We start from the raw sequence: 27,675 nt of genomic DNA on the forward strand, positions 1-27,675 counted from the left end.
TCATGGGCACACAATTGACAGGTGTTATAAACTTCATGGATATCCTCTTGGATATAGACAGAAGCCACGCCAAAATGCCCCTCAGACTGGTTCTGTCAATCAGGTTGCTGATGATTCTGATGGTAAAACACCTGAACTTGTTGGAAATTTTGTTCAAAATCGCAATGCCAGCCAATATCAGCAATTAATGACCATGCTGTCCAATCACATGACCGCTTTTGTCAGCACTGATCAACAATCCCCACTCACAGGTTCTTGTTCAACAGGTACATGTTTTTTCATATCTTTGGATCATTCTTTATCTTCTTCTCGATACTGGATTGTTAACTCAGGTGCGTCTAGACACATATGTTGCTGTGCTGATCGTTTTGTCTCTTTAAAGCCCATTTCTCATTCTATAGTTACCTTGCCTAATAATACCACTGTCAGTGTGGAATTTTCTGGTGATGTGCGGTTATCTTCTACTTTGGTTCTTAAAGATGTGCTATATTTACCAAAGTTCAAGTTCAATCTAATCTCTGTCAGTGCTCTCATTTGTAACACTGACATTATAATGATTTTTTTTTTCCAATCATTTTCTCATTCAGGACACCCACAACCAGATGATGATTGGCAAGGGTAATAAGGTGGTTGGTTTGTATGTTCTTGATTCCAGCAATCTTATTTCCTCTAATCAGTGTTTGGTCAATTCTGTGTCTACAACAAGAACTGCTCAGTTGTAATTCTTAAAAGATCATTTACAGCTTGGTCAGAATAAATGGTCAGATGTTTGCTATATTTGTCCTTTCGCAAAACAGAAAAGATTATCTTTTGTTTCTCACAATAATAGGTCGCCTTCCCCTCTTGATCTCATCCACTGTGACATCTGGGGGCCCTATCATGTTCCCTCTCATACTAGACATAGATACTTTGTTACTCTTATTGATGATTGTAGTCGATTTACTTGGGTTTTTCTTCTCAAGAATAAGTCAGATGTTACCACTATTATTCCTAGATTTTTCAATCTTGTAGAGACTCAATTCAATATTCGAATAAAACTTTTTCGTTCTGACAATGCTAAAGAATTGCACTTCAATGATTTCCTTGCTGATAAGGGAGTTCTACATCACTTTTCGTTTATTGAGACACCTCAGCAAAATTCTGTTGTTGAGAGGAAGCACTAGCATTTGTTGAATGTGGCTTGTGCCTTATATTTCCAGTCTAGAGTACCATTGGTGTATTGGACTGATTGTGTCCTTGCTGTAACTTTTTTAATTAACGAGACTCCTTCACGAGCGCACCAAACACATTGAGATCGATTGTCACTTTATTCGTGACCGAGTTGTTGATGGTTCTATCAAGCTACTGCCCATCATAACACATCTTCAATTGGCTGATGTCTTCACCAAACCACTACCGGCTTCTACTCTTTGTCCTCTCCTTTCCAAGATGGCTGTCAAGAATGTTTACAGTCCATCTTGAGGGGGAGTATTAGAATAGCTTGTAAATAGTTGAGTCAGTTTGTAATTAGTTAGTTTTAGTTTTAATTAGTTGAGATTAGCTGTACAAGTTGTTAATTAGTTATAACTTATCTACATAATTTGTGTACTGGTATATAAGCTTGTTTCTGTATCATTTCTCACTTAAATAGAATTCTAGATTATTCTCAATCGTTTTTTCTTCAATTTTTTTCACTTTCTTGAGATTTTCTCTTCTAACATTGCTCGTTCTTAGCGTTTGGTTGAGGGTAACAGAATGAAAAGAAAATGCCATTATGAGAAAATGGTCCAATTCCATCATTTAAGCCTCGTTCGTTTCGCTGATTCGAGTTTAGAATTCAAGTTTTGCTACAGTAAAAAACTCTCACATACAATCACATCTCAACTCGAATTTTAAACTCGAATCAGCGAAACGAACGAGACCTTAATTGACAAGTTTATTTCAAAAAGGCCTTTCTTGAAAGCCCATTCACCCAAATTGGGTGAATCAACATTCACGTGGGGAGAGAGAAAAAAGACCTTTCCATTCAGCTTTCTTTTTTTTTTTCTCTCCAAATTGCCTTTCTCAAATTTCTCCATTATTACATTTCAACTACCCTTCACTCCAACTGAGGCCAACTACCTCTTCCATCTTATAAAGAAAATCAAAAACCCATTCTTCTCTATCAAATCCAACCCACGTTGAAACCCATTCTTCTTCTACATAGCAGAAGAAAATTTCAAAAGTAAAACTTGTTGGGTTTGTACCTAGATGATAAACTTCCCTTGATATTGAAGCCGATTTCTTCTATTGTTGCTTGGTTTTATTGTTTTGTGCACAAATATTGATAGGTTTCTTTTTCTTTATTTAGTTTGTTCAGAATTTGGTTTCTTTAGATCTGGGTTTGTTCTTCAAAATAGTCTTTTTTTTTTTTTTTTTTTTTTTTTTTTTTTTTTTTTTGCATAAAGCTCTAGTTATAGATTTGAAGCTGCTTTTTAATGATGGTCTCTTTTTTAGATTTGGGGTTGCTCATAATTATTCTCAGATCATGATTTTTTTATATTTGGATAAACTTTGAATATTAGTTTTCTCTGTTAGATTTGGGTTTTTTGGTATTCTCTCTAGATAATGATTTTTTCCGGGTAAACTTTGAATAGTGATTTTTCATAAGTACAGTTGTTCTTTGACAAAAAAATTTAAAGAACATTCATGCTAGTTGATTGTGTAATTTGACTTTTTTATTAAGGGTATTTTTACTTGATACATATATTGTAGACGTTAAATATGATCATATTTAAGCATGTGATAATTTATTATTATATAAAAAATTAATATTATTTTTTACTATTAAAATATAATTTTCAAATTTTATCCTTCAAATAAAAAGTTTTTTCAATAATTAAATTTTTTTTTACTATTTTAATTAATTAAATATTAAATTATCTGATGATTATTAATTAAGGGTATTTTTATCAAAATACAGTTTATTTTTATTTCATTTCGTTGGAAATCAAACAACATAATCTTCATTCAGGTATTAATTCTATAACTCTAATTAAATTAAAGAATCAATTTATAATTTCAGCACATTCTAATTTCATTTTATTACTATTTTTATTATCATTCACATTATTATTTCCTCACTGTAACCAAACACACTCTTAATTCTATCTCTCTAGCTAGACACACAAACAAATGGAAACCATCGAGCACAAGTATGTCGACGTGAAAGGACTAAAGCTTCATGTAGCTGAAATTGGAAGTGGTACGTACCCAATACTTCCCCTGGACCTAAGGGCTCCATATAATTTTACCCCCAATAAATTTTTTTTCTACATCATATAAATCAAAAATCAATTCTATGTACCATAAAAATTCATAATTAATTTAGATTTAGACTCTTATAATTTTAGATTTTTTTTAGAAGAAGAAAAGGAAGATAAGTACATAATTAACAAAAATTGTAGATCATTTGATGTTAGTTAAAAATGTAAGCTTAATTATGTCCCCGACAAAAATGCTAACTATCTCACACAATATGTCTTAGTTTTGTTTAATATTTCATTGAATTGGTTTTCTTGTGAAACTTTCTTTGCTTCATAAAAGCGAATCTAAAGTAGTTTAAGTACAACAGGTCCCAAGGTGGTGGTGCTCTTACACGGATTCCCAGAAATATGGTACACATGGAGGCACCAAATGATTGCCTTGGCCAACAATGGCTACCGAGCCATAGCATTCGATTTCCGGGGCTATGGACTCTCCGATCAGCCTGCGGAGCCTGAGAAAGCAACCTTCCAAGCCCTCATTGACGACATCAGAGGCCTTTTGGACTCTTTGGGCATCAATAAGGTCATATTCTATAAGCCATAGTTTTCAGACATTACTGATGCACAAATAAACCTTGTTATCACATCTCTTACCAAATTTTATAGGGCCGTTTTGGATTCCTGCAAAATATGGTAACCCTTTAGGATCATTCTCGGGTTGGTCCTATAGAAATCTTAATTTTATTTCTTCCGTCTTGTCTTTTCTTTTGGTGACTAGAAGTATCTTTAGTGCACAGGTTATAGTGCACCAAATTCCGAGGAGATCCAGGTGATGTTGGATTCCGTACACTGTAAAATTTGATAGAGTATACACGAAATCATTGTTAAAGTCAGCACCGAATTTGGTACATGAAATCACTGTCTATGGTGTTATCCAGAATAATACATAGCATCGAAACTGGTTATGGTGCGCACAGGCTTTCCTTGTGGGAAAAGACTTTGGAGCTATACCAGCATACTTGGTAGCGGCAGTTCACCCTGAAAGGATCTCTGGAGTTATTACATTAGGTGTTCCCTTCCTTCTACCAGGTCCCTCTGCAGTAAAAACTAATCTCCTTCCTAAAGGCTTCTACATCTCAAGGTGGCAGGTATATATATATATATATATATATATATATATAGTTAATACGTATTCATTTCTGTTCTCCTAGTGATATTTTTGTTCTAATTCTTCGGGCTAATTAAGTTGTGTTCAAAGTGTTGAAAATACTTTATTCTGAACTTAATTTTGTACCTTCTCAACTTTACGATCATTCCCACTTTGTCCTCCGACCATTAGAAATTCCTGCCATTAACTACAAATTAGTCTTAGTCAATGCCCTTTGTTTGACTTCTTATTAAGAACGACGGAATAAACACAAACAGAGAGGCTAAACATAAAATTAACAATAATCCCACCATGAACAACCCCTAAATATCACTGTATAACAAATAGAAACTCAAATTTTAACCCAAAAAAAAATGGAACTTTTTTTCCTTAGGTTGGCACTATACGTGAGTTTTAGGGTTGGATTCCATGTATACTGAAATTCTTCTAGTCCAAGTGGATAAAATCTCAAAATATTCCATTAAAATTCTTTTATTCGTATTGTTCATCAATAAAGGATATTCTAACAGAGGGAATTAAGCAAGACTAGATCAATTCAAAGTTTATAATAGTAAAGTGAGAGTTTTTACAAATTATGGGAAAAATTAAGAGAGTAAATTTTGAGGGCATGAATACGAATAACAACGGTAATTACCGAACTCTATGATCAGGAGCCAGGGCGAGCCGAGGCAGATTTCGGCCGCTTTGATGTGAAGACAGTCATAAGGAACATATACACTCTCTTCTCAAGAAGTGAGATCCCTATAGCAAGTGATGATCAAGAAATCATGGACTTGTTTGACCCATCCACTCCTCTGCCTCCTTGGTTCTCTGAGGAAGATCTATCAGTCTATGCTTCCTCGTATGAGAAGTCTGGATTTCGTTTTGCGCTGCAGGTTCCATACAGGTAAATTATAACAAGAAAAATGACTCAGTCCAATCGATTCGAATTTTCCAACATACTTTCAAATTGGTATCAATTTGGTCCTTAAACTTAATTTTTTACCAACAATGCCAACATTGAACTTTGTTGGAAGTGATGGATTATTCAGACAAATTATACTAACAATTAACAACAACTTCATCACATGATTGTCAATTTACTTGTTGTTTCATCCGTGGCAGGACTTTATCGGTGGATATTGGTATAACTGATCCGAAAATGACAGCTCCGATGCTACTAATCATGGGTGAGAAGGACTATGTCTTGAAATTTCCGGGGATGGAGGACTACATACGAAGCGGGGAAGTGAAGAAGTTTGTGCCTGATCTGGACATTGTATTCCTGAAAGAGGGAAATCACTTTGCGCATGAACAGAATCCAGAGCAGGTTAATAAGCTTATCATCAGTTTCCTTCACAAGTACAGTGCTGATGAATAGGATTTCTAGTAACCCAAATAAGCCGTTATGTTCTATGGCATTTTCCATTTGGTATGCAAGGGCCTTTCTTGTTTCAAGTTTTAGGAGTTTGGAAAAAAAGAAAAGAGTGTCCTGCACTGGAATGTCTTAAAATGGTCGGCATAAGTTGCATGCTTTTGATTTAATATTTGAAATGTCTCTCTGCTTAGCTTAGTAAACCTTTCACAATAAAGTTTCAAAAAAGCAGTATAAATTTTGTTTTATAACTATTATACAAGAATCGTTACATATTACGTATTCTACTTGGTCATGCATATATTTCTACTATTAATTCATAAAAATGAAAGATTATCTAAGATTATCTTGTAAGTTTTCGACCTGTTTGAACATGCATTTGTGGTATTTGAAATTAGTTCTAAAGCCGTGGGGTCATGTTAGTAGAATTCATGATGCCAAAAACAATAATGAATGTCTTTCCTTAAACCAAGAAGAATCCGTCAAATTTTTGCTAGTTTATCAGTCATTTACCATTAAAGTGGAAATTTCTTGACTTGCAATTATGAACAAGGTCATTGAGCCAGGAAAATTTTTAAAGAGCGTGAATTGAGCCAAAATTTTATGCAACTACTTTTTCTCTCTTTCTCTCTCTTTTATCTTCTTCTAAGCATTTGTATCTTTTGTTTCTCCTTCCAAATTGTTCAAGTATGTAATTTAGGCCAATTCACGTTTTAAAGTTTGATGCAAATTTACGAATTTATATAGCAGTGTAGCTGATCTTTTTTTTTTTTTTTTTGAAATTAGAAAATTTAAATATGAGTATGTTTAAAAGTCAAATTTTAAGTTATAATTGAAACATTTTATAAAATAAGGTACAAGTATGAGGGACAATAAAAACATTTTAGAAAAATCTCTATGTACAAAACTGCAATTAAAAAATCTTAGGGGGCAAATAAAAAAATTGTAAGAAAATAATTTTTCAAGGCAAAAGTTGAAAGGAGCCTCTTGAGCCAAGGGAGGCAACCGTCCCCAATCTCGTCTAGAGTCTAAGGTGGTGACTAGACCTCTGATTGTTACGTATTATAAGTACTTAAAACATTAAAATATAATATAAAAAGAAACTATTTTCAATTGCCAAAACAAAATCAATAACACATTATTCACTTAACAATATCTCCGACGAAGGATAATTTCTACTTTCTATGAAACTTTCATCCCTTAAATTTTATTTTTGAAAATTATGTTTTGATTCTTTAATTTTTTATTCTCAGAAAACAATTGTCAAATTTATTTTGTGAGAATAAATGAGAATAGTTTTCATTCTTATTTCCGAAAACACAATTTAGAGAAGAGAAAGTAGAGAACATGGCCTATGTTTTGAAACAATATTCCTCCGTGAGTACTCTTCAGGGTAAATTATATGGGTTTTTTGCACAATTGTTCCTCAAATTTATCGTGATTTTGTAAATTGCCTCATAAAAGTTAAGTTGTTTTCTGAACTTATAAATTTATTTTAATGTACCATATTTAACTAAATTTGTTTAAATTTTTTATTAGATCTAAGGGATTAAAAAAAGATATTGAAATATTTGTGTTTTTTTAATTGAAATGTTAAAATTTTTATTTAAATGTGCTTTTTTGACACTAATTTAACACAAACCTCGTTAAAAATATGATATATTGTAACAAATTTATAAATTAAGAAATAACTTGTTAAAATTAAAATTTAGAGATAATTTGTTAAACTATGATAAATTTAAAGGGTAAATTTGCTAAAAATTCAAATTATATTGAATGCTAATACAATGGTTACGCTTTCAAAAAATGAGCTGTACGTGATTAGCAAAAAAAAAAAAAAAAACTATGGTTAAGGCCCGTGAGCTGTACGTGATTAGCAGTACGTAGTTCAAACTATTCGATCGGAGCCGTACATGTCATTAAGGCCCGGAACTGAACGACTACGATTCACAGCACTTAAAAGCGGTTTTCAGAAAATAGAAGAGGTAACGGGAAGAATTAACTCTGACTCCCAATTTGTTCTAACTATGGTTAACTGACATGCGGTTAAATTCCCCAACCTTCCTTCTAATAACGGGGTATAAAAATCCCAAACAGAGCAGATAACACAGACCTCACAAACCACCGGCGTCTTGATAAACGCCATTTCTCTCTCCCTGGAATTTTCTTCTCTCTCTCTCCGCCATTGTTAAGCTTTTGCGATCTTCTCTCTCCGTATTCCTTTCGTGATTCCTTCGAGCCAAAATGAGAGAGTGCATCTCGATCCACATCGGTCAGGCCGGTATTCAGGTCGGAAATGCTTGCTGGGAGCTTTACTGCCTTGAGCATGGCATTCAGGTACGATTAGTTCATAGTTCTTCTCTATTTTCTTCTCCCACTTCCATTTTCTTTGAGATCTGGACCAGATCTGGTAGTTTTGTTTGTATATTGTCGTTCACATTGACGAGAACAATTGCTTCATCGATTTGTTATTCCAATATGCACTAGATCTGGTGTTTGTTTGTGTTTCCATGGTTGTCGCCGACAAAAGTTGTTTAGTTTCCTACATTTCCTTTAGATTCGTTGAACTTTGTCAAGTTAGGTCATTTTTTATGTTGATTGATAGAACATTTATAGTCATTTGATTCTCCCACTTCCATTTTCTTCTCCCACTTCCATTTTCTTTGAGATCTGGACCAGATCTGGTAGTTTTGTTTGTAGATTGTCGGTCACATTGACGAGAACAATTGCTTCATCGATTTGTTATTCCAATATGCACTAGATCTGGTGTTTGTTTGTGTTTCCATGGTTGTCGCCGACAAAAGTTGTTTAGTTTCCTACATTTCCTGTAGATTCGTTGAACTTTGTCAAGTGAGGTCCTTTTTATGTTGATTGATAGAACATTTATAGTCATTTGATTCGTTTAACCTGTAATGTGTACCAGATCTAGTTGCGTATATTGTCGTGAATGAGAAGCGTAGGCTTTGATCTACAAATTTTTGGCTAGGTCTGAGATTAAAGAACATTTCGATAAACTTGATGTGATATCTGGATTTTTTTTTTATATGTACTAAAATAAAATCTATAATGAACTCAGCGTCTGTTTGTATCTTGTGGTGATTGATATGCTTGATGTTTGATATGACATGATTGGTATGCTAAATCACATTTTGTCTAGGGCACATTCGATTGATATTCTTGATGTTTGAATATCTGATTTGTTTCTGTACAAATGTGATTGTTAATGAATGAGACTATTTCCAATATGTATTTTTTTTTTCACTTTTAAAGTCGACAGTGTGTTTCCCGGTCTATTTATGTGATGATTGGCTTTGCATTATCACTTAAAAGAAGGAATCGTATGTTAGTTTGTAAGACACTAGTATTGGATAACATCTGAACTTTGTGATTATTGTTTTTTTTTCGATGATTTCCTTTTCCTTTATGAGGTTCTAAAATTTAAATCAAATGTTTTTTGTGACAGCCTGATGGTCAGATGCCAAGTGATAAGACTGTTGGAGGTGGTGATGATGCTTTCAACACCTTCTTCAGCGAGACTGGTGCTGGGAAACATGTTCCCCGTGCCATCTTTGTAGATTTGGAACCCACTGTCATTGATGAAGTTAGGACTGGAACTTACCGTCAGCTCTTCCACCCTGAGCAGCTCATCAGCGGCAAGGAAGATGCTGCTAACAACTTTGCTCGTGGCCACTATACCAGTAATGTTCTGCTTCCTTGTTTTGACACTTTCCGATTTTGAATTTCCTTGCACCTGTTAACTTTTTATTGATCATTCTTGACCTCTAAATCTTTTCCCTATTTTATTTTCAGTTGGGAAAGAGATTGTTGATCTGTGCCTGGACCGCATCCGTAAGCTTGCTGACAACTGCACTGGTCTCCAAGGATTCCTGGTTTTCAATGCTGTGGGGGGAGGCACTGGTTCAGGTTTAGCATCTCTCTTGCTTGAGCGTCTGTCTGTGGACTACGGCAAGAAGTCCAAGCTTGGATTCACTGTCTACCCATCTCCTCAGGTCTCAACGTCTGTGGTTGAGCCATACAACAGTGTCCTCTCCACTCACTCCCTTTTGGAGCACACTGATGTGTCCGTGCTTCTCGACAATGAGGCCATCTATGATATTTGCAGGCGCTCCCTAGACATTGAGCGCCCCACCTACACCAACCTTAACCGATTGGTTTCGCAGGTATTTATCGTTTTACATTTGAATCTGATAGTTTCATTTTCCCTTTAAAGGGACATTATGTTGATCTGTTTTGGTACAATGTTCTCAGGTGATATCATCTTTGACGGCTTCTCTGAGGTTCGATGGTGCCTTGAATGTTGACGTTACTGAATTCCAGACCAACTTGGTCCCATATCCCAGGATCCACTTTATGCTTTCATCTTATGCTCCAGTTATCTCAGCCGAGAAGGCCTACCATGAGCAGCTCTCTGTTGCGGAGATCACCAACAGTGCATTTGAGCCATCATCCATGATGGCCAAGTGTGATCCCCGCCACGGGAAATACATGGCTTGTTGTCTGATGTACCGAGGAGATGTGGTGCCCAAGGATGTGAATGCCGCTGTGGCCACAATCAAGACCAAGCGCACCATCCAATTCGTCGACTGGTGTCCCACTGGATTCAAATGCGGTATCAACTACCAGCCTCCAACTGTGGTTCCTGGTGGTGATCTTGCCAAGGTACAGAGAGCAGTGTGCATGATCTCAAACTCGACCAGTGTTGCCGAAGTCTTCTCGCGCATTGACCACAAGTTCGACCTCATGTACGCCAAAAGGGCATTCGTTCACTGGTATGTGGGTGAGGGCATGGAGGAAGGTGAATTCTCCGAGGCGCGTGAAGACCTTGCTGCTCTGGAGAAGGATTATGAGGAGGTGGGTGCAGAGGGTGATGGTGCTGAAGATGATGATGGGGAAGATGAGTACTGAGTGGAGATCATGTTATCCGGTAGTTCAGCTTAAATATCTATGTTGTTTGATTCCTTTTGCCTTCTGTACTGTGCTGCTGCCTTACTTAGTGTGAAGCGGCATTGATGTCTGTTTTCTCTCCTATGTTAGTTTTCTCAACGATATGAAAGTGGCTTCGCTTTTGTGTTTTCTGTCTTCCGGTTCTTTCTTTTTATGCTTACTGCATTATCTGAGCTTAATTATTCGACTTTATATATTGGGCTTGTAGAGCTATTTGATAATGACGTGGCGCTTTGTTGGTAAGGGATCTGATATCTATTGAATAATTTCTCGTCCAGAATTATCATTAATACTCTAATGGGTGAACTATTTATGAATAAATAATAAAAGAAGATTTGAGTAATTAATACAATGTCTAATATTAATTATCTCAGAGCGCCTCTAGCAGCCAAGTTCTCGTAGTAACATTACATGGGGATATCACTGATCTTAATGATAAAGTTGTAGATTCTATGAGGATGTTTGGTAGAGAGATTCGTTTTCTGATTTGAATCATGATTCGTGGTTCGTTACAGTATTTTCTCATAAAAAATACACGTAAATTGAAAATGATTCGAATCACATGGTTTGAATCCTCCAACTAAAATTATGACATTTCCGGCTATTTATAATATTATGTTTCCAAAATAGCGTGTTATCGATTTCTGTATAAATCTCACCCGTTAGTAAATCAAGAGGCATAATACATAAACGTGAGTCTGCCAATTACTCATAGTTAAAGTCCATCCATAAATTGATCATTTAATATGAATAAAATATTTTTTTTAATATTTAAAAGGATTTAATTAAAGAACTATTTCTTTTTGGGTCCAATTCATGTATTCTCAATGTAGAGGTGTATATATATAATAATGATAAACATTACAATGATTCAGTTAAGGGTCTCGTTCACTTCGCGGATTTGAGTTTTTAATTCGAGCCGAGATGTGACATTTTATAAGAACTTTTCACTGTAGCAGAAAAAGTTAGATGCGACATTTTTTGAGAGCTTTTTACTGTAGAAATTTAAAACTGAAAACTCGAATCGGTGAAATAAACGAGACCAAGATCTTCTCTTCAATTAGGTATATAGACAGCACGACAATCTTTTTTTCCTTAGTGGGCATTAAACTTGGGCACTTTTCTTTAAGGCGTGGATTTCTTGGGTATAGACTATATTTTTTGTCAACAAGTTCTTCAAGGAATCAAATGAAGAAGAGAATAAGCGCGGTGGAAAAGCAAAGTTGTTAGTCTATAATTCCCTCTCCAACTTTGATCATGTAGAGAAATTAGGATATGCTTTATACGGTTTGTTTGTTGATTTAAATAAAAATTAAAAGATGAGGAGAGGAAAAAAAATAATCTACATTCCTCTTTCTTTTGTCTACCGTTTTATTGATAATATTTGTTAGAAGAATTAGTTCTACGAAAACAAAGGAAAATAGAATTGAGTAGCTTCATCAGAAAATTTATTGTCCTCGAACCATTAGAACCGTCCGATACAAGAAATATGAAGAATTGTAGGTGACATCTCTCGTCATAGTTCATTATGTCTTTAGGAAAAAAAAAACATAACGATACCGTTGGAGACGCCATCTCCGTCGAAGTACAAACAGATTGCAAAATAGGACATACAAACTTATTTTATTGTCCAATCAAGTGAGCAATCCTTCTCCCGTGATAAATTCTTAGCAAAATAGGTCAACAAAACCGTCAATTACATTGATGAAACTCCTTAGCAATTACTTTTAGTTTTAAATTTTCTATTATCCCATGGTGATGCTTTCTATCTTCTTCCTTCAATAACACCAAAACTCCAAATCTCTTTCCCATTTCGTCAATTTTTATTGCCCTGTTAAATTCCTTTTCCTAACTTTCTCCGAAAAGAAAAAAGACCGAAAAAAAGATGCTTGTTTTAAGGCATTTTTTCTTTGATATGGTGTGAGACCTATGACTCCCGAATTACTGACAAGAAATGCATGCAGCACTAAGAAAAATAAACAGAAACAGAAGAGAAAAAAACTCACCAGTAACTTGCGACAATGAGATCAAAAGAGTAAGAAATATTTGAAATTTAACCCTTATTCCAATGCAACATCATGGAATTTACTTTTTTCTCACCAAATGGTCCAGACTTGGCCTCTATATCACGCTTAATATCTAGACATTAAGAAGCTTGCACATAACATATAAGGTTCACTTGTGCAGCCATGTGAACAGTGAAATTCGACATCGAAGCTAACGGGATCTAAGTTAATTGATAAAGCTTCCTGATCAAATGAGAAAAGGATATAATTTATAAATTGAAGACTTGACGATATCCATTTGAGATTTTAACAATTCTAGAGCCTCAGTACTCGTTGTTGCATTAACTAAGCCCCGTTCATTTCGCTGATTCGAGTTTAGAATTCGAATTTTGCTACAGTAAAAAACTCTTACAAATAGTCATATTTAACTTTTTTACTACAGTAAAAAACTCTAACATTAAGTCACATCTCAACTTGAATTAAAAACTCGAATCAACGAATTAAACGGGCCTTAAACTAAGTTCAATAACTCTTTTCGACCTGAAAAATTAGGAGGGAAATTAAGGGGAGAAATTCTGTAAGCAAAACGTAAGAAAAAGTTATTCCCAGAATTCGAAGACAACCATTTACCTTTGTATACATAACCTGAATATTATATCTATCATATCATGTGAGATGAATAGCCAAGTTAGAGCATCTTATGATGGCCAGTGACCAATAGAACATGTAAAACTAAAAAGCTAAATAGCCTTAGTAGATATTATGTCGAAAATGCCTACTCTACTTTTAATTATTGACATTTTAGTAACTATGAGAGTAGAATAATTGCTGTATATTCCAAAGAGAAGAACTTGATGAAGTGGGCTGGAGTGCTTCTGTACTATCTGTAGTGCCTTTTTTTTCACTCCGTGTGGGGCCATCCCAGTTTTGGTCATTAAATGTTCAAAAGCGGAGCACTCTTTTCTTTATTTTTATTATTATTATTATTATGATTATTTATTTATTTATTTTTTTCAAGAAACGCTGAAGTTAATAGTTATGACAAGAACTGGAATACAAAATCGACTCATAAATCCACTTATCTCAATAAGCATGAACTTACCTTCCTGATTTCATAAATTATATTCTCAAGAAAATAGGTAACGACCAAAAATAGCTTTGACATGACGTATTATATGGTTGGGGCTAATCAACCAACAAAAACAAAAAAAAAAAAAAAAAAGACTCAAACCTTTCCCACTAGCACAAAGGTGGAAAACCATTACAAGTCCATTCATAGAGAGTTGGCGTTTTTCTATTGGCTAGTCATCTTCACTCTTTGTACTGGATTAAATCCATAGTGCAATTATTTGCGAAAAGAAAAACAAAGTGAATTAGCTCGTACTGAATCCCAAGTCTCTAAGAAAACTGATCTGAAATTTGACAGACAAAAATGAGAAGTGATAGTAGGAAAAGAAAAAAAAAGATTTAAACAAATAAGATACAGTATAAACTTCCAACTTATAAGATAGCAATTATTTGAAGGCAAGGAAATAAAAGATGTAAAAAGAATCTCATGATTCATAATCTTGGCCCCCTACTTTTATAAAGGAGCTGTAAAGGTAGAAAAGTAGTGCCTTATGTCCACCACAATATGGAACTGGTCCAAAACCTTATTCTCTTACTAATGCTTTTGGTGCTTCATGGTGACATATTTCTTGATTAAAACGTGGGAGAGATTGACCATAAATAGCCAATCTTGTCTCTGCAAAAGAATAACCAATCCAACCATGGCTAATCTAAACAATATGGTTATAGATACTATAATTATATTGGTGATGAGCTCTTTCTTTTACTTAATTTCAGCACAATCTCAAACATACATCATACACATGGATAAATCAGCCATGCCCAGAGCCTTCTCAGCACACCAAAGCTGGTTTGAATCTACTTTTTCTTCTGTATCAGAAAATTCTCAAGAACCAATTACATCAAAACTCATCCATACTTACAAAAACTCGATCCATGGCTTTAGCGCCACTCTAACACTATCTGAGCTTCAAGCCCTCAAGAACTCCCCTGGCTATATCCATTCTACCCCGGATCGCATGCTCAAACCCCACACAACTCATACTTCCAAATTTCTTGGATTAAGCCAAAATTCTGGTGTATGGCCTGCTTCATCTTATGGTGAAGGTGTGATTATCGGTGTGGTTGACACGGGAGTTTGGCCGGAGAGCGAGAGCTTTAGTGACAAAGGAATGACTAAAGTCCCTTCTAGATGGAAAGGAAAATGTGTGCCTGGTGAGAAATTTAATTCCTCCTTGTGCAACAAGAAACTTATCGGTGCTCGCTTTTACAACAAGGGTCTCCACGCCAACATTCCCAAGTTCAAAATATCTATGAATTCTCCCCGTGATGACGATGGACATGGAACGCACACAGCTTCCACGGCTGCAGGCAACTACGTGGAGGGCGCGTCCTATTTTGGCTATGCGGAAGGCACCGCCAATGGAATGGCGCCAAGGGCTCACCTAGCTATCTACAAGACGATTTGGAAGAACTCCGTCTTCACATCTGATTTTCTCGCTGCAGTAGACCAGGCGATCGAAGATGGTGTGGACATATTGTCGCTATCCTTGGGGCTAGGCACTGATGACTATTTCTTGGAGGATGATACAATGGCTGTGGCCACTTTTGCAGCCATGGAGAGAGGTGTGTTTGTTTCGGCTTCAGCTGGAAATGGTGGCCCAATGCCCGGGACAGTTATCAACGGAGCGCCGTGGATAACAACGGTGGCTGCAGGCACTGTGGATCGCCTTTTCAAAGGAGAACTAATTTTAGGAAATGGTGTTGAAATCAGCTTTGATTCCTTGTATCCAGGGAATTCTTCTGAAGTCCAAGTTCCCCTTGTTTTCTTAGATGGTTGTGAAGATGTGAAGCAAATGAAGAAAGTGAGAGACAAAATTGTTGTCTGCAAAGACAATTTGAGTATAAGTGATCAAGTAGAGAGGGCAAAGTCTGCAAAGGTTTTTGGAGCTATCTTCATTACTGACATTTCATTGTCTAGTTTTTACACTAGTAGTTCGTTTGCTGCAGCATTTATTGGCCTAAAAGATGGCCAAACGGTTATAAGCTACGCTGAGAAAGGGAAAAATCCCACAGGAAAATTGGAATTTCAAAAGACCGTCCTTGGTACGAAACCCGCGCCGCAAGTCGATAGCTACAGCTCTAGAGGACCATTTCTGAGCTGCCCAAATGTGTTGAAGCCAGATATTATGGCTCCTGGCTCATCAATCTTGGCATCATGGTCGCCGATTAGTCCAGTTGCGGAAGTTCTAAAAGGCTCTTTGTTTAGCAATTTCAACATAGATTCCGGCACTTCCATGGCTGCACCACATGTTGCAGGCCTGGCGGCTCTCATCAAGGCAGTTCACCCTGATTGGAGCCCTGCAGCCATTAGGTCGGCGATTATGACCACCGCAAATCCATTAGACAACACACAAAACCCCATCAAAGATGTTGCGAGGTTCGACATTCCAGGCCTAGAAACCGGAGCCGGCCACATTGTTCCGAACAAGGCGGTTGAACCTGGCCTAATCTATGATGCAACAGCAGAGGACTACATAAAAGTTCTGTGTGGAATGAACTACACTGCTAAGCAAATACAGATCATAACAAAGTCCGATCACAAGTGCGTCGATCGGTCTTTGGATCTCAATTACCCTTCTTTCGTTGCCTACTTTAACGGCCTCGGGGGTTCGAGTCCGAGTGGCAAGGTTGTAAGGGAGTTTAAGAGGACAGTGACCAATGTGGGAGAGGAAAACTCAACTTATAAGGCGAAATTGAAAGCCATGAATGAGTTGAATGTGAAGGTAGAGCCAGAGAAGTTGGTGTTCAAGAAAAAGTATGAGAAGCAAAGTTACAAGCTCACTTTGGAAGGTCCAAAATTGTTGAAAGCAGAGACGAGCTTAGGCTCTCTAAGTTGGGTGGAGGATACTGGCAAATATGTAGTTAGGAGTCCCATATTGGCCACAAACATTGATCCTTCTTCCTTGCAAGAATAATTATGTTCTCTTAAAATTATTGGACCTACTTGCTTTTAAAAGCAAGTAAATATAATGATGACGAACAAATTAATGGGTATAATGATGACGAACAAAGTTTTCCCTCCATTTGTACCAAGGACGGTCTTTTGAAATTCCAATTTTCCTGTGGGATTTTCCCTTTCTCAATGTACTTTATAACTGATTGGCCATCTTTGAGGCAAATAAATACAGCAACTAGACAATGAATAGCTGCTAATGAAGATAGCTCTAAAAACCTTTAGTCTTTGCTTTCTCTAATTGATCACTTACACTAAATTGCCTTTGGACACAACAATTTTGTCTTTTAATTTTCTTCATTTCCATCGCATCTTCACAATCATGAAAACAAGGGGAACTTGGGCTTCAGAAGAATTCCCTGAATACAAGGAATCAAAGCTGAAGCTATATTGTATCAAGAATATTCATTAATCTAACTAGACTTATTATGAAGCTAGCATAGGGACCAAGTGGACCAATATATTTAAAGTTCCAATAATTAGTATTTAATTTAATTAACTATTCATCAATCAAATATAATTATATTAACTTAATTTAATTTGTGCCACAGTCAGGAGTAGTGTTGAAACTTTGGGTCGACGAGCTGGCCTGAGGCCTGAATTTTTCGGGCTTGGCGGGCAGGCCCAAATGCCGGCCCGTCCAACAAAAATTTTTGGGATTGGGCAACCCGAAAATGGACACCTTGCCGGAGCCCACCGCCGTGTTATCGCCGTCCGCCGGAATTTTTTTGAATTTTTTCGATTAGGCCCGAACTGCCCGAAGCCCTAGCTCGACCAACGGATAAATTTATGATCGTTGGAGCCCGACCCGACCTGAAGCCCAAAATGCCCGACCCCGACGGCTTTTTTGGACTGTTGCCCGATTTTCTGCCCGAACCCGACCCGCCGAAAAAACTAGCCGTTGGATCCGAATTTGGGAGAAAAAAAATCAATTTTTTAACCCAAAAATTTCTCTATAAATACCTCTCATCTCCCACATATTTTCCTCACTCAAACTCTCTCAATCTCTCTCAATTTCTCTCAAATCTCTCTCACAAATTTTTTAAAAACTATCACAATATCCTAAAGCTCTCTCCCTCAAATAGCTCTTATTTTTTAATAATGGATTCTTTTGGTTATAGTGGTATTCCCGTTGATGTCCAACACAACGTGAAAGAAGGGCAATTTCCCATTAATGAATTTGTTACGCAGGAATCTGCTAATCCGAGCCCTAGTGGACGTACTAGAGGTCGTGGTCGCAATGGTGGTGAGGGTGGAGAAACGACGAGTGCAAGTGCGACTGCGTCTGCAAGTGTTGCAACCTCCAGGAGGAAATGCAAGCGCACCTCGACAGTTTAGGATCACTTCGACACAATTGAGGAGGTCGACAATGCAGGTAACACTAAACATATAGCTTTAAATATTGTTTATCTAAATTACAACGTGATACTATTCACGGCACCACACACTTGAAAAGACACTCCGAAAAGTGTCTTCAAAAGCTTAGCCAGTCCGGCAGACCCGAACTTCACCAAACACAATTATCTTTTGATCGTGCAACCGGTGGTCTAAACACTTGGAAATACGATCCGCAAGTAGATCATATGGAAGTTGCGTGAATAATAGCTGCATTAGATCAACCACTTAGTTTTGTAGAGCATCTTAATTGGCAGTGATATATTAAAGTTGTACACAGTCCTAATGCATAATTTTTTTAAAAAACTACTCTTAGGAAAGATTTGTTAAAATTATTTAAACAGGAAAGAGAAGCATTAATAAACCTTTTACACTCTACTAGCGGTTGCGTTGCGTTAATGGTAGACATTTGGTTTGCCGTTACTAACAAAGATTATTTATTTGTAACCGAACATTACTTTAAAGGCTTCGACGAGCTTATGGCATACCTCAGTGAGAGCTTAGTAGTCGACGATACTAGAGAATTGTTTAATCTAGTTCAATGGTGGAGGACACAAGCATTAACTTGGCCAATCCTAACTCAATTGACAATGGATATATTTTCGATCTCAGTCTCCAATGTTTCATCCAAATAAGCCTTCAGTACGACATGATGAATACTTGAGAAACGCCGTAACATATTGCAAAAGGATATTGTTGAAGCCTTGGTATGCATTAAGGATTGAGATCGCGCCGATCAACGTCTACAGGATACAATTTCACCGGCAAGTCAAGAATGGATTGATGAATTTAATAGATTAACATTTAATTTTGAAGATGATCATTTAGCTTCAAATTAAATTGTAAATTTGTAATTTGTAAATATATATTTGCTTTTGACATTGTAATTATATATTTTGTAAGTTTGTAAAATTTGTAATTCGTCACAAAATGATTGTACTCTTTTTTTCTTACCAAGTTTTTATCCCAATTGGGTTTTTCTTGGTAAGATTTTTAACGAGGCAATTATGAATTACGAATTTAAAAATTAATATATAAAATTAATTTATTAAATTGTGTTAATAATGTGTGTTGAATGTTGATTTTAGTTTTTATATAATTTTAACACAAAATAACTTAATAATTATAAAAATTAAAAAATATATAAAAAAATTCGGGCATCCGGGCGGGCTCGGGTAGCCAAAGCCAGGCCCGTGGCCCGTCCACGGGCCTTCTCGGGCTCGGGCGGGCGGCCCAAAAATTTCAGGCGGGTCGGGCATTAGGCAAAAAATCGGTATTTTCGGGTGGTCGCAGCGGCCAATCTAATATTCTAACACTAATCAAGAGTCAAAGTTGCATTTTAAGAATATACAGATATATTTACGAGAAGCTAATACATACAAACAAAAGGTTTTGTCCACTGATATATAGTTAATTACTGTGTGATGTTTTCACTATGAATATTCATAATTACATATGTAAATAATTCCATTTTAACCTCTCTAATTATATTTTTATTTATTAGTTCCGTCAACTCTCTAATGAGTGTTTTATTTATGAATAAATCATACAAAATTATTTAGTCCATTAAATGGATACGAGATCTAATTCACTCCAAATTCCCAAATTTACGCCTCATGAGAATGTCATTACTATTCAACATTGAAGTTATGACTTCCATGTCTATTTCCCGACTACCCTAAGCAATATGCCTCCAGCACATTAAGGTATTGGTCTACCAAATATTCTCACTCATTATTTATCAACAAACATGTTAAAGATCTGGATGTGATTCCGTCAACCACTTAGAATTAAAGTTCAACCACAATTATCCATAATGTAACAATAGTTCTTTAAATAAACGGATCTTATTAAAGAACATATCTTGTTCAATATATTCTTAAGACAGATGTTTCTATTTTGTAATACCATTTACAGATAATTCAGATCAGTCGTTCCAACAATTTGGAAATGGACAACACCACAGCCTTATCAGAATAGTGTCTGGCTTTATTTATAGGTTGAATAATTCTTTTTGTGTTTTTATACTTAAGATTATATTTCTCGGATAAAGAAATGTTATTGTCACTCTTTCTGTCACTCTCTTTATCACTTTTTACATTCATTATTTGACACGTGGATCTATTAACGTGATGTATTATTATTTAAACAGAAAATGATATAGTGGAATTCGCGTGTCATACAGTAAATGCAGAAAGTGATAGAAAGAGTGACACTAATATTCTTAGGATTGTTCTCAACATATATATGTGTGTATATAATTAATGATGAAACTAAAAGCTTTGGATCATGATGTATCTTTAAACAATTAACCATGAATTAAATAGCATACATCTATTGGAATAAAAAACGTACCATTAATACTGTATAATAATGTCTCCATGTCAAAATAAAAATTACTTTACGAAGCACCTTATCCTAACATATCACTACATATCCCAGGCATAGGGCCACCATTTCAGCTAAAGCCGAGATAAACATGACTTTGTCTATGGTTGCAGCTGGGTGTTTGGTATGAGGATTCGTACTATGATTCGAATCATGGTTCGTGGCTCGGTACAGTATTTTCTCTCACAAAAAACACACATAAACCGAGAATAGTTCTGAATCCATAAACCAAATATTCATTCGTGCCTAACTCTAAGGACAGTGACAATATGTTCACACCATCTTTGACAGCCTTGTTTATTACAGCGAGAAAATCATATGTGAACTCAGAGTTCTTCCAAATCATTTTGTAGATAGCTAGATGAACCCCCTCAGTACCATTCCACTGGCTGAGCCTGCTGATCTATCCTCATACAGCCATACATAGCAAAGGCGTAAATTCTGCCAAAATAGGAGTGAACCAGTAAGAGCTTTTATGTGGAACTAGACTGCTAAGCAAATCCAGATCATAACAAAGTCTGATCACAAGCGTGTCAGGCGGTCTCTGGATATCAATCACCTGTCATTGCCTACTTTAGCGGCCTCGGTGGTTCAAGTTCGATTGATGGCAAGGTTGTAAGGGAGTTTAAGAGAACAGTGACCAATGTGGGAGAGGAAAAAGCTCAAGTTATGCGACGAAATTGGCAGCCATGAATGAGTTGAATGTGAAGGTAGAGCCAGAGAAGTTGGTGTTCAATGAAAAGTATGCATGAGAAGCAAAGTTACAAGCTCACTTTGGAGGGTCCAAAATTGTCGAAAGCAGATGCGAGCTTAGGCTCTCTAAGTTGGGTGGAGGATACTGGCAAATATGTAGTGAGGAGTCTCGTAGTGGCCACAAATTAATATTGATCCTTCATCTTTGCAAGAATAATTATGCACTCCTAAAATTATTGGACCTACTTGCTTTTAAAAGCAAGTAAAAATAATGATGACGAACAAATTAATGGGTATAAATTAGAAGTTACAAAGTTTTCACTCCATCTTTTTCCCCCTTCTTTTTCCTTCCATTTTTTACTCCTTCACACCTTTACTTTAGTACTTAATTTGTGTTGTTGTCACCATCTTTTTGGTTTTGTTAAGGGAGAAAATGTGGCCCGTGATTTTGATATGTTTAAAATATTGCTGGATATGTCGTTTAATTATTCAGGGGTCCTTAAGTTAATCTTATATTACAAAAGTGGTAAGGATAAAAGTATATAGAATCTCCTATTTTGATGTGATGTCATATTAATTAACACTCCTGTTACGAGTTTAATCAAAGTGAGACTATAGTACATTAACACTTTCGGAAAGGCTAACAGTAAAGATTAGTTTAAAGATTGGTATAATGTTGTAGTTCAACATAAGTTTCCTAGTCATAAGAAAAGACAAGATAGTCTTGAAAAGAGAATCCCAAAAAAAAAAAACAAAAAAAAAACAAAAAAACAAAACAATGCCCTCATCTTCATTTGTTTCAAAGCTATTAAAAAAAAAATCTAATCTTCAAAAAGGACTAAAGCTTCATTTTGTTCAATCTTTTTGTGTTTTTTTTTTCTCATCACTTTTGAATAGTCTTGTATCTTTAATAGTACCACTACCAACTCCAACACCTACGTCATTACTGGGCTTTTAAGCCAAGGCTAAAGCCTTCAAAGGACCATTACAACATGTTTGACAGTTTTAGGACTCGTTCATTTCACCGATTCGAGTTTTCAGTTTTAAATTTTTACAGTAAAAAGCTCTCAAAAAATGTCACATCTAACTTTTTTTCTATAGTGAAAAGCTATCAGAAAATGTCACATCCCAACTCGAATTAAAAACTCGAATCCACGAAGTGAACGAGGCCTGGTGCCTTTATAAACTCCTCGGTTATTTCTAAGCTAAGTGATACTCTCAGTGGCGGAGTCAGTCTTTCACTTCAGTATAGACGTATATTAAATTTTTTAACAAATTATATTAGTGGGGACATATAAGAAAATATATTTATTTTAATAGGGGCATATATTATTTCAGTGAGAGTTTAAGTAAACTAGGAGACCGAAGCATATAATGCGGTGCCTAATTGAATCCACGAACAACACCCAGTTTATATTTTCTTCTCGACAATCTCTTCATATCACGGTTACGTTCTTCGACACTCATGTTCGTTTCGACTAAGGTTATTGCCATTTTGGTAGTCTGACCTCGACCTACTATGCACCCTTCACCACGCCAAGATGCGCTTTATTGTTCTTACAAGAGTCAAGAGTAAAGGAATAATCTTTCTGCTTTTTAATTTTAAACAAGATTTTCCTGCTTAATGAATACCATTTGTTACCAACGTTGGGTTTGTAGTATGATACTAAACCATCTCGATCACGGATTTCATTCTATAAGGTTTTTTTTTTTTTCTTTTTTTTTTTGGTACCGGCACATGCGTAGAAGGATGATAAATTAAGGGATTGGGCCTTTTCCCACATTGGAGGGCGCAGCCCAAGAAAGTACATTAGGAGTTCCAAGTTCTAATAGTAAGTTGGGGAAATGAGATAAGTATTTTTCGGAAATAATAGAAAATAAGTCAATATGAAAAGCTTAAAAAAGTATATATGTCAATTTTTAGTTATAAAATTTAATAGGTCATAACTTGTCAAATTATGGTTCATAACCAGATAAGTTATAGACAAACTTGTCAAGTTATGGTTCATAACCAGATAAGTTATGGACAAATTTGTCAAGTTATGGTTCATAGTCAGACAAGTTATGGATAAAAATTGATAATAAATCGTCAAGTTATGGTTCATAACCAGATAAGTTATGGACAAAAACAGTAATTTGGCCTATTTATTAACTTATGTAAACTATTGGCCTATTAATTTTAATTCATCTCAAGTCTTGGTCTATTTCCTCTTTCTCCCAATGTTTTTTAGGTGTATAGTTTGAATTTTTACTTCTTATTTTTTAGTAATATTTTTTTAGTCAATAACTATTTAGTCAAAAGTGTATTAATCAAGAATAAAGAGTAAAAAAATATCTTTGTTAGTAAGATAACTATATTAGTCAAAAGCGAATTGCAAATTTATGCATTCTAATGATAAGTTCAGTAATTTTCTCAATAAGAAATGAAAGTATGAAATTATCATGTAAGAGAAATTAACAAAGAGACGTGTAATTAGTTGATCCTTATTTTAAGAGAAATTTTCATATTCTACCTCTTTAAATATCTGACTTCTTAAAGTACGTCTTTTAAAAAAACTCTACCTCTTAACTAGTTCTAATCTAAAAGATAAAAATATATAAACTAATATTAAGGAGTAGAAATAAGACCCAAACTCCAACAGAAGAGATTTGATCATATGAGACTCTTCTTCAAAAGGCCATATTTGCTCGGGTAATCTTTAAATACTTTTTAAAAGTGCATATGTCAAGATTTTTATTATTTATTCTTAATTTATAATCTTTTTAGTCAAATAATTACACTAATAAAAAAATATTTATCAAAAATAAAGAATAAAGATTTAGACTCGTACACTCTTTAAGAATAAATTCTCAAATTTTTTTTTTCTATTTGCTGCCATGGAAAATGGAGTTTGGGCCCTTAGTTTCAGACAAAGCTAAATGGGATCCCAGGAGTACCATATAATGCCTTGCTTGCCGGTACAATAGATCTTGATTTTAATAATTGAACCATAGGTCTCGGCATTTGGTTCTCTGGTTTAGGTAGATGCAGTGGGTAAAGCAAGCATGTGGTAAGAAGTCAATCTCTTTTTGTTTATTTGCTACTGAAACGTATGTCTTGAAAAAAAAAAAAAAAAAAAAAAAAAAACCCAATAAGTAGCGCTAACGCTAATCACAACTGGTCCAAAGGTTGGATTTCTCTGATTTTTGCCTTCTTGGTTTATGTAGAGGTTGGATTCTACAATTAACTTTATTTAGAGGGTTAATGGCCGCTCCCGGAAGTTGATTGCACTGGTGAGTCGACTCGGATCGATTTGAGTCGATATATCACTAGAACGAGAATGTAATGTGCTGAAAAATAAATTGACACACGAATGTATAGTAGTTCTCCTGATAATCCTAGGGTACATCCACTATAGAGTCTCGGAGTTTCACTATTTTTCTAAATGTTGTCCACGTGTACGGTGATGATTGTGGTACTGATTTTGACTCTAATAGTTTAAATCAAGAAATCTGAATTTTTTACATGGTTCAAATTGCCAAATTGAATAGGGGGAGGGCAAATTCCAAATTTGGTGGTTTCGAACTTGATTTTTTATTGCCGAACACAATCCGAAACTTTTACTCTAAATGTAAGTTTAGATCGTTGGCATGATTTAAATTGAATTGCGTGATCTAAACTCATGAACTAAACATACTCTAAACATCATCAATAACAATAACACTATTTTATTTTTAAATAATTGAATATTATTATGCAAATTTGTGTATGTTTGATGCAATGTTATGTCAATTCTAAAATTAAAACATGAATATTTGGTTGGTTTAGAGAGTAACAACAACTACTAGTACCGATGAATAACATTTCTCCTGCAAAAAAAAAAAATACTAAATCCCCAATTATCTATACTTTCGAAGTTCAATCTTATGAATGACATCCTAATTTTAGTCATATGGTTAACATTAAAGGCGTGAGAGGTATGCCAATGAATTCATCTATGACTTTGCACAGTCTCACCAATAAATCATCAAATGCAACAAATTTTGGAAGTTACTGTTAGATTACGAGGCTGTGGTTTTCTTACCAACCTTTTTATCTGCAGCTGTAAGTGGATTCGGTGTCAGGTGTTCTGGTCCCTGTCTCCAACCACATACCAGGATTTGGCCTGATACAGTCATACGTAACAGAGGGCGTACATTCTGCCACAATAAGAGTGGACCTTTTGACTGGGGAAGCCCAATGCGGTCACATCATAACATGTCAAAATGTGACCCCAAAAAAGAAAAAACTGCCGTCTCTTTGAATTGTAAAAAAATTGGTAAATAGGTAAAGTATTTTGAAGATAAATCGAGATACAGACACACACACACACGTGAATTACGAATTATTATCACTCATGACTTCTAAACTTTGAGATTATTTTAAGTTTGCTTTTCAAATTTTAAAAATTCCTGATTTATTTTTTAAATTTTGAATAGTTCACACTTAATCGATTATATTAAAAATTCTATTAAAAATGGATAGAAAAAGAGAGAATAATGCGTTCATGTAGTCTTTCTGTTTAAATATCTGTTAAAAATAAATTGATATAAATCCTGTGACCGCACTTAATCCTTTTTTCGGTCTACTTTTAATATAGATTCTTATAGAAGGGTATTGATGGCCATTTTTGTATTAGGCCCATACAAGAGTCCAGGCCTAATGATTCCGTCCCGTGACGAGATTGTGCTCGATTTGTAGACCCAAGCAACGCTCGGGGAACTCGCGTAGGCCGTAGTTTGGTGGACCATGGGTAATCGAACACGCTCATTTGTTTCTTAGTCCGGTCCGATTTTAAGTCCTGCTTTGGAGGTTTTAAAATCATTGAGCTAATGAATGATTGGGTGATGGAGAATCCAACCCCAAAATCATTTGTTTGCCTTTTAGGAGTCTTAGAAACCATTTTTCAGCCTTTAGAGATTCGAAAGTTCAGAATTTAAGTTGTGGAACCTTCCCCTTCGACGCTAGATGAGAAGTTTTTCTGCTCTGGAGTAGCTTCCTCCGGAGCTGGCAAGGATTCATCTCCATGATAGTTGTTACTCCGAATGAGTCACTGTGGACGCCCACACGGAGCATCACCGCAGATGCCACCATGAGGATACTTTCCATGCTCTAAAAGACTATTCTGTGACTTAATATACCTCATATGCTCTGAGAGACTCCCATGTGTCCGAAGGTTCTTCCCGTGCTCCATGGAGACTGAATGTGTCAGGTGCTTCGGCGACGGCTATTTAGCCTAAATCGGACAGCGGGGCTCTGAAGCTGGTCTAATGTGTGTTCAGACCTCTGAGAATAGAAGCGTCCACGGAGCACTAGATTTACTCAATTGTCCTGGGGAAGGTCAAATGTCAACAAGAATTCCGTATTTGGTCTCCAAATACAACCATTTTTTGCCATTTTTTTGTCAAATGGGAAAGTAACCTGATACAGGTGCTCTTGAGGGAAATGGTTCGTACAGGTCTCTGGCAAGGCGTGATTGTATGGCTCCAGAGCAACCACACAAGACTCCCAAGCCTTGTCCTATAAATACCCCTTAGCTTCTTCATTTCAGCGGACACAAACACATTACACTTCTGAGACCCTTTTCGACACACATTCTTTCCGAAAGATTACAACTTGAGTTTAACCCCCTAAGAGTTGTTCTTCAAACTTGTTCTCTTCGGGTTCGAAGTCCTTCATAGAAATTTCACTCAAAAAGTCTCAAAACACTTCGTTTGATATATCCAAACTCTCCTACAAGCTACATTTGAAGTTTATGAGGTTTCTCCGGAGGTTCGAAAATTTGCCTCTATGGCTGGACTCCCCCGTCCCGGAGCACACTTCCGAAAAACCATAAACTTCATCTGTTGAGACACATTCTCGGAGGTAACCTGTGTTTGTTCTCCGAGCACTCCTCTAAAACTGTTGCGTCCCGAAGCCGGGGTTAGTGATGTGGAGGCTCGATTAGGAGTTAAACGTGATTAAGAAAAATAAAAGTAAAATATTAAAGAAATCTCCAAACGAGCCCCACTATTTAGCTGAAAATAAATTACAAGAAAGTTACGGGGCCTGCCCCACTTTCTGATTACAAGAGGTCAAACTCGAGCCTCTAACAGTGTTCAGGGCTTCACCCACAAGATATGCAGTATTGTACATACATGAACATGTAAATAACATTACAGACATCAACCACAGTCTAGAAATCCAAAGTTCAGAGTTTATAGAATTTACAATTCTTACATTCTCTCACAAGGATGAAAAACACAATCCTCTCTTAATCGGATGGTAGCAACTAACTCAGCTACTCCGCCATGCTCCTAAAGTCGGCTGGGAAGGGTTAGTATTTATAAAACAAATAAAACATGAGCGAAAGGCTCAGTAGGATGTATTCTGAAATAAC

The 27,675-nt window shown here is 35.9% G+C and overlaps 3 protein-coding genes across 7 annotated transcripts; all 3 read left to right on the forward strand.

The window, feature by feature from the left end:
* Window positions 1-1,970: 1,970 nt before the first annotated feature.
* LOC21394321 (bifunctional epoxide hydrolase 2) lies at window positions 1,971-6,033 on the forward strand. 5 transcript variants are annotated; one of them, XM_024163823.1, is made up of 7 exons: window positions 1,971-2,217; window positions 2,942-2,992; window positions 3,138-3,223; window positions 3,593-3,807; window positions 4,202-4,372; window positions 5,043-5,278; window positions 5,497-6,033. In XM_024163823.1, the coding sequence occupies exons 3-7, from the start codon at window positions 3,154-3,156 to the stop codon at window positions 5,750-5,752; spliced, it is 948 nt and encodes a 315-aa protein (XP_024019591.1). In that variant the 5' UTR covers window positions 1,971-2,217; window positions 2,942-2,992; window positions 3,138-3,153; the 3' UTR covers window positions 5,753-6,033. The 5 variants fall into 5 exon arrangements, with proteins under 5 accessions (XP_024019591.1, XP_024019593.1, XP_024019592.1 ...); XM_024163825.1 differs by having other exon boundaries at window positions 3,142-3,223; XM_024163824.1 differs by having other exon boundaries at window positions 1,971-2,203.
* Window positions 6,034-7,834: 1,801 nt separating this feature from the next.
* LOC21394322 (tubulin alpha chain) lies at window positions 7,835-10,847 on the forward strand. The gene is made up of 4 exons (XM_010095323.2): window positions 7,835-8,083; window positions 9,210-9,444; window positions 9,557-9,927; window positions 10,016-10,847. The coding sequence occupies exons 1-4, from the start codon at window positions 7,991-7,993 to the stop codon at window positions 10,670-10,672; spliced, it is 1,356 nt and encodes a 451-aa protein (XP_010093625.1). The 5' UTR covers window positions 7,835-7,990; the 3' UTR covers window positions 10,673-10,847.
* A 3,642-nt stretch (window positions 10,848-14,489) lies between these two features.
* On the forward strand, window positions 14,490-17,066 carry LOC21394323 (subtilisin-like protease SBT1.9). The gene has a single exon (XM_010095324.2). The coding sequence runs from the start codon at window positions 14,505-14,507 to the stop codon at window positions 16,761-16,763; it is 2,259 nt and encodes a 752-aa protein (XP_010093626.2). The 5' UTR covers window positions 14,490-14,504; the 3' UTR covers window positions 16,764-17,066.
* The last annotated feature ends 10,609 nt before the right edge of the window (window positions 17,067-27,675 follow it).

This window comes from Morus notabilis, unplaced genomic scaffold (genome assembly GCF_000414095.1).
Source record: "Morus notabilis unplaced genomic scaffold, ASM41409v2 Scaffold803, whole genome shotgun sequence".
Classification (NCBI taxonomy): Eukaryota; Viridiplantae; Streptophyta; class Magnoliopsida; order Rosales; family Moraceae; genus Morus; species Morus notabilis.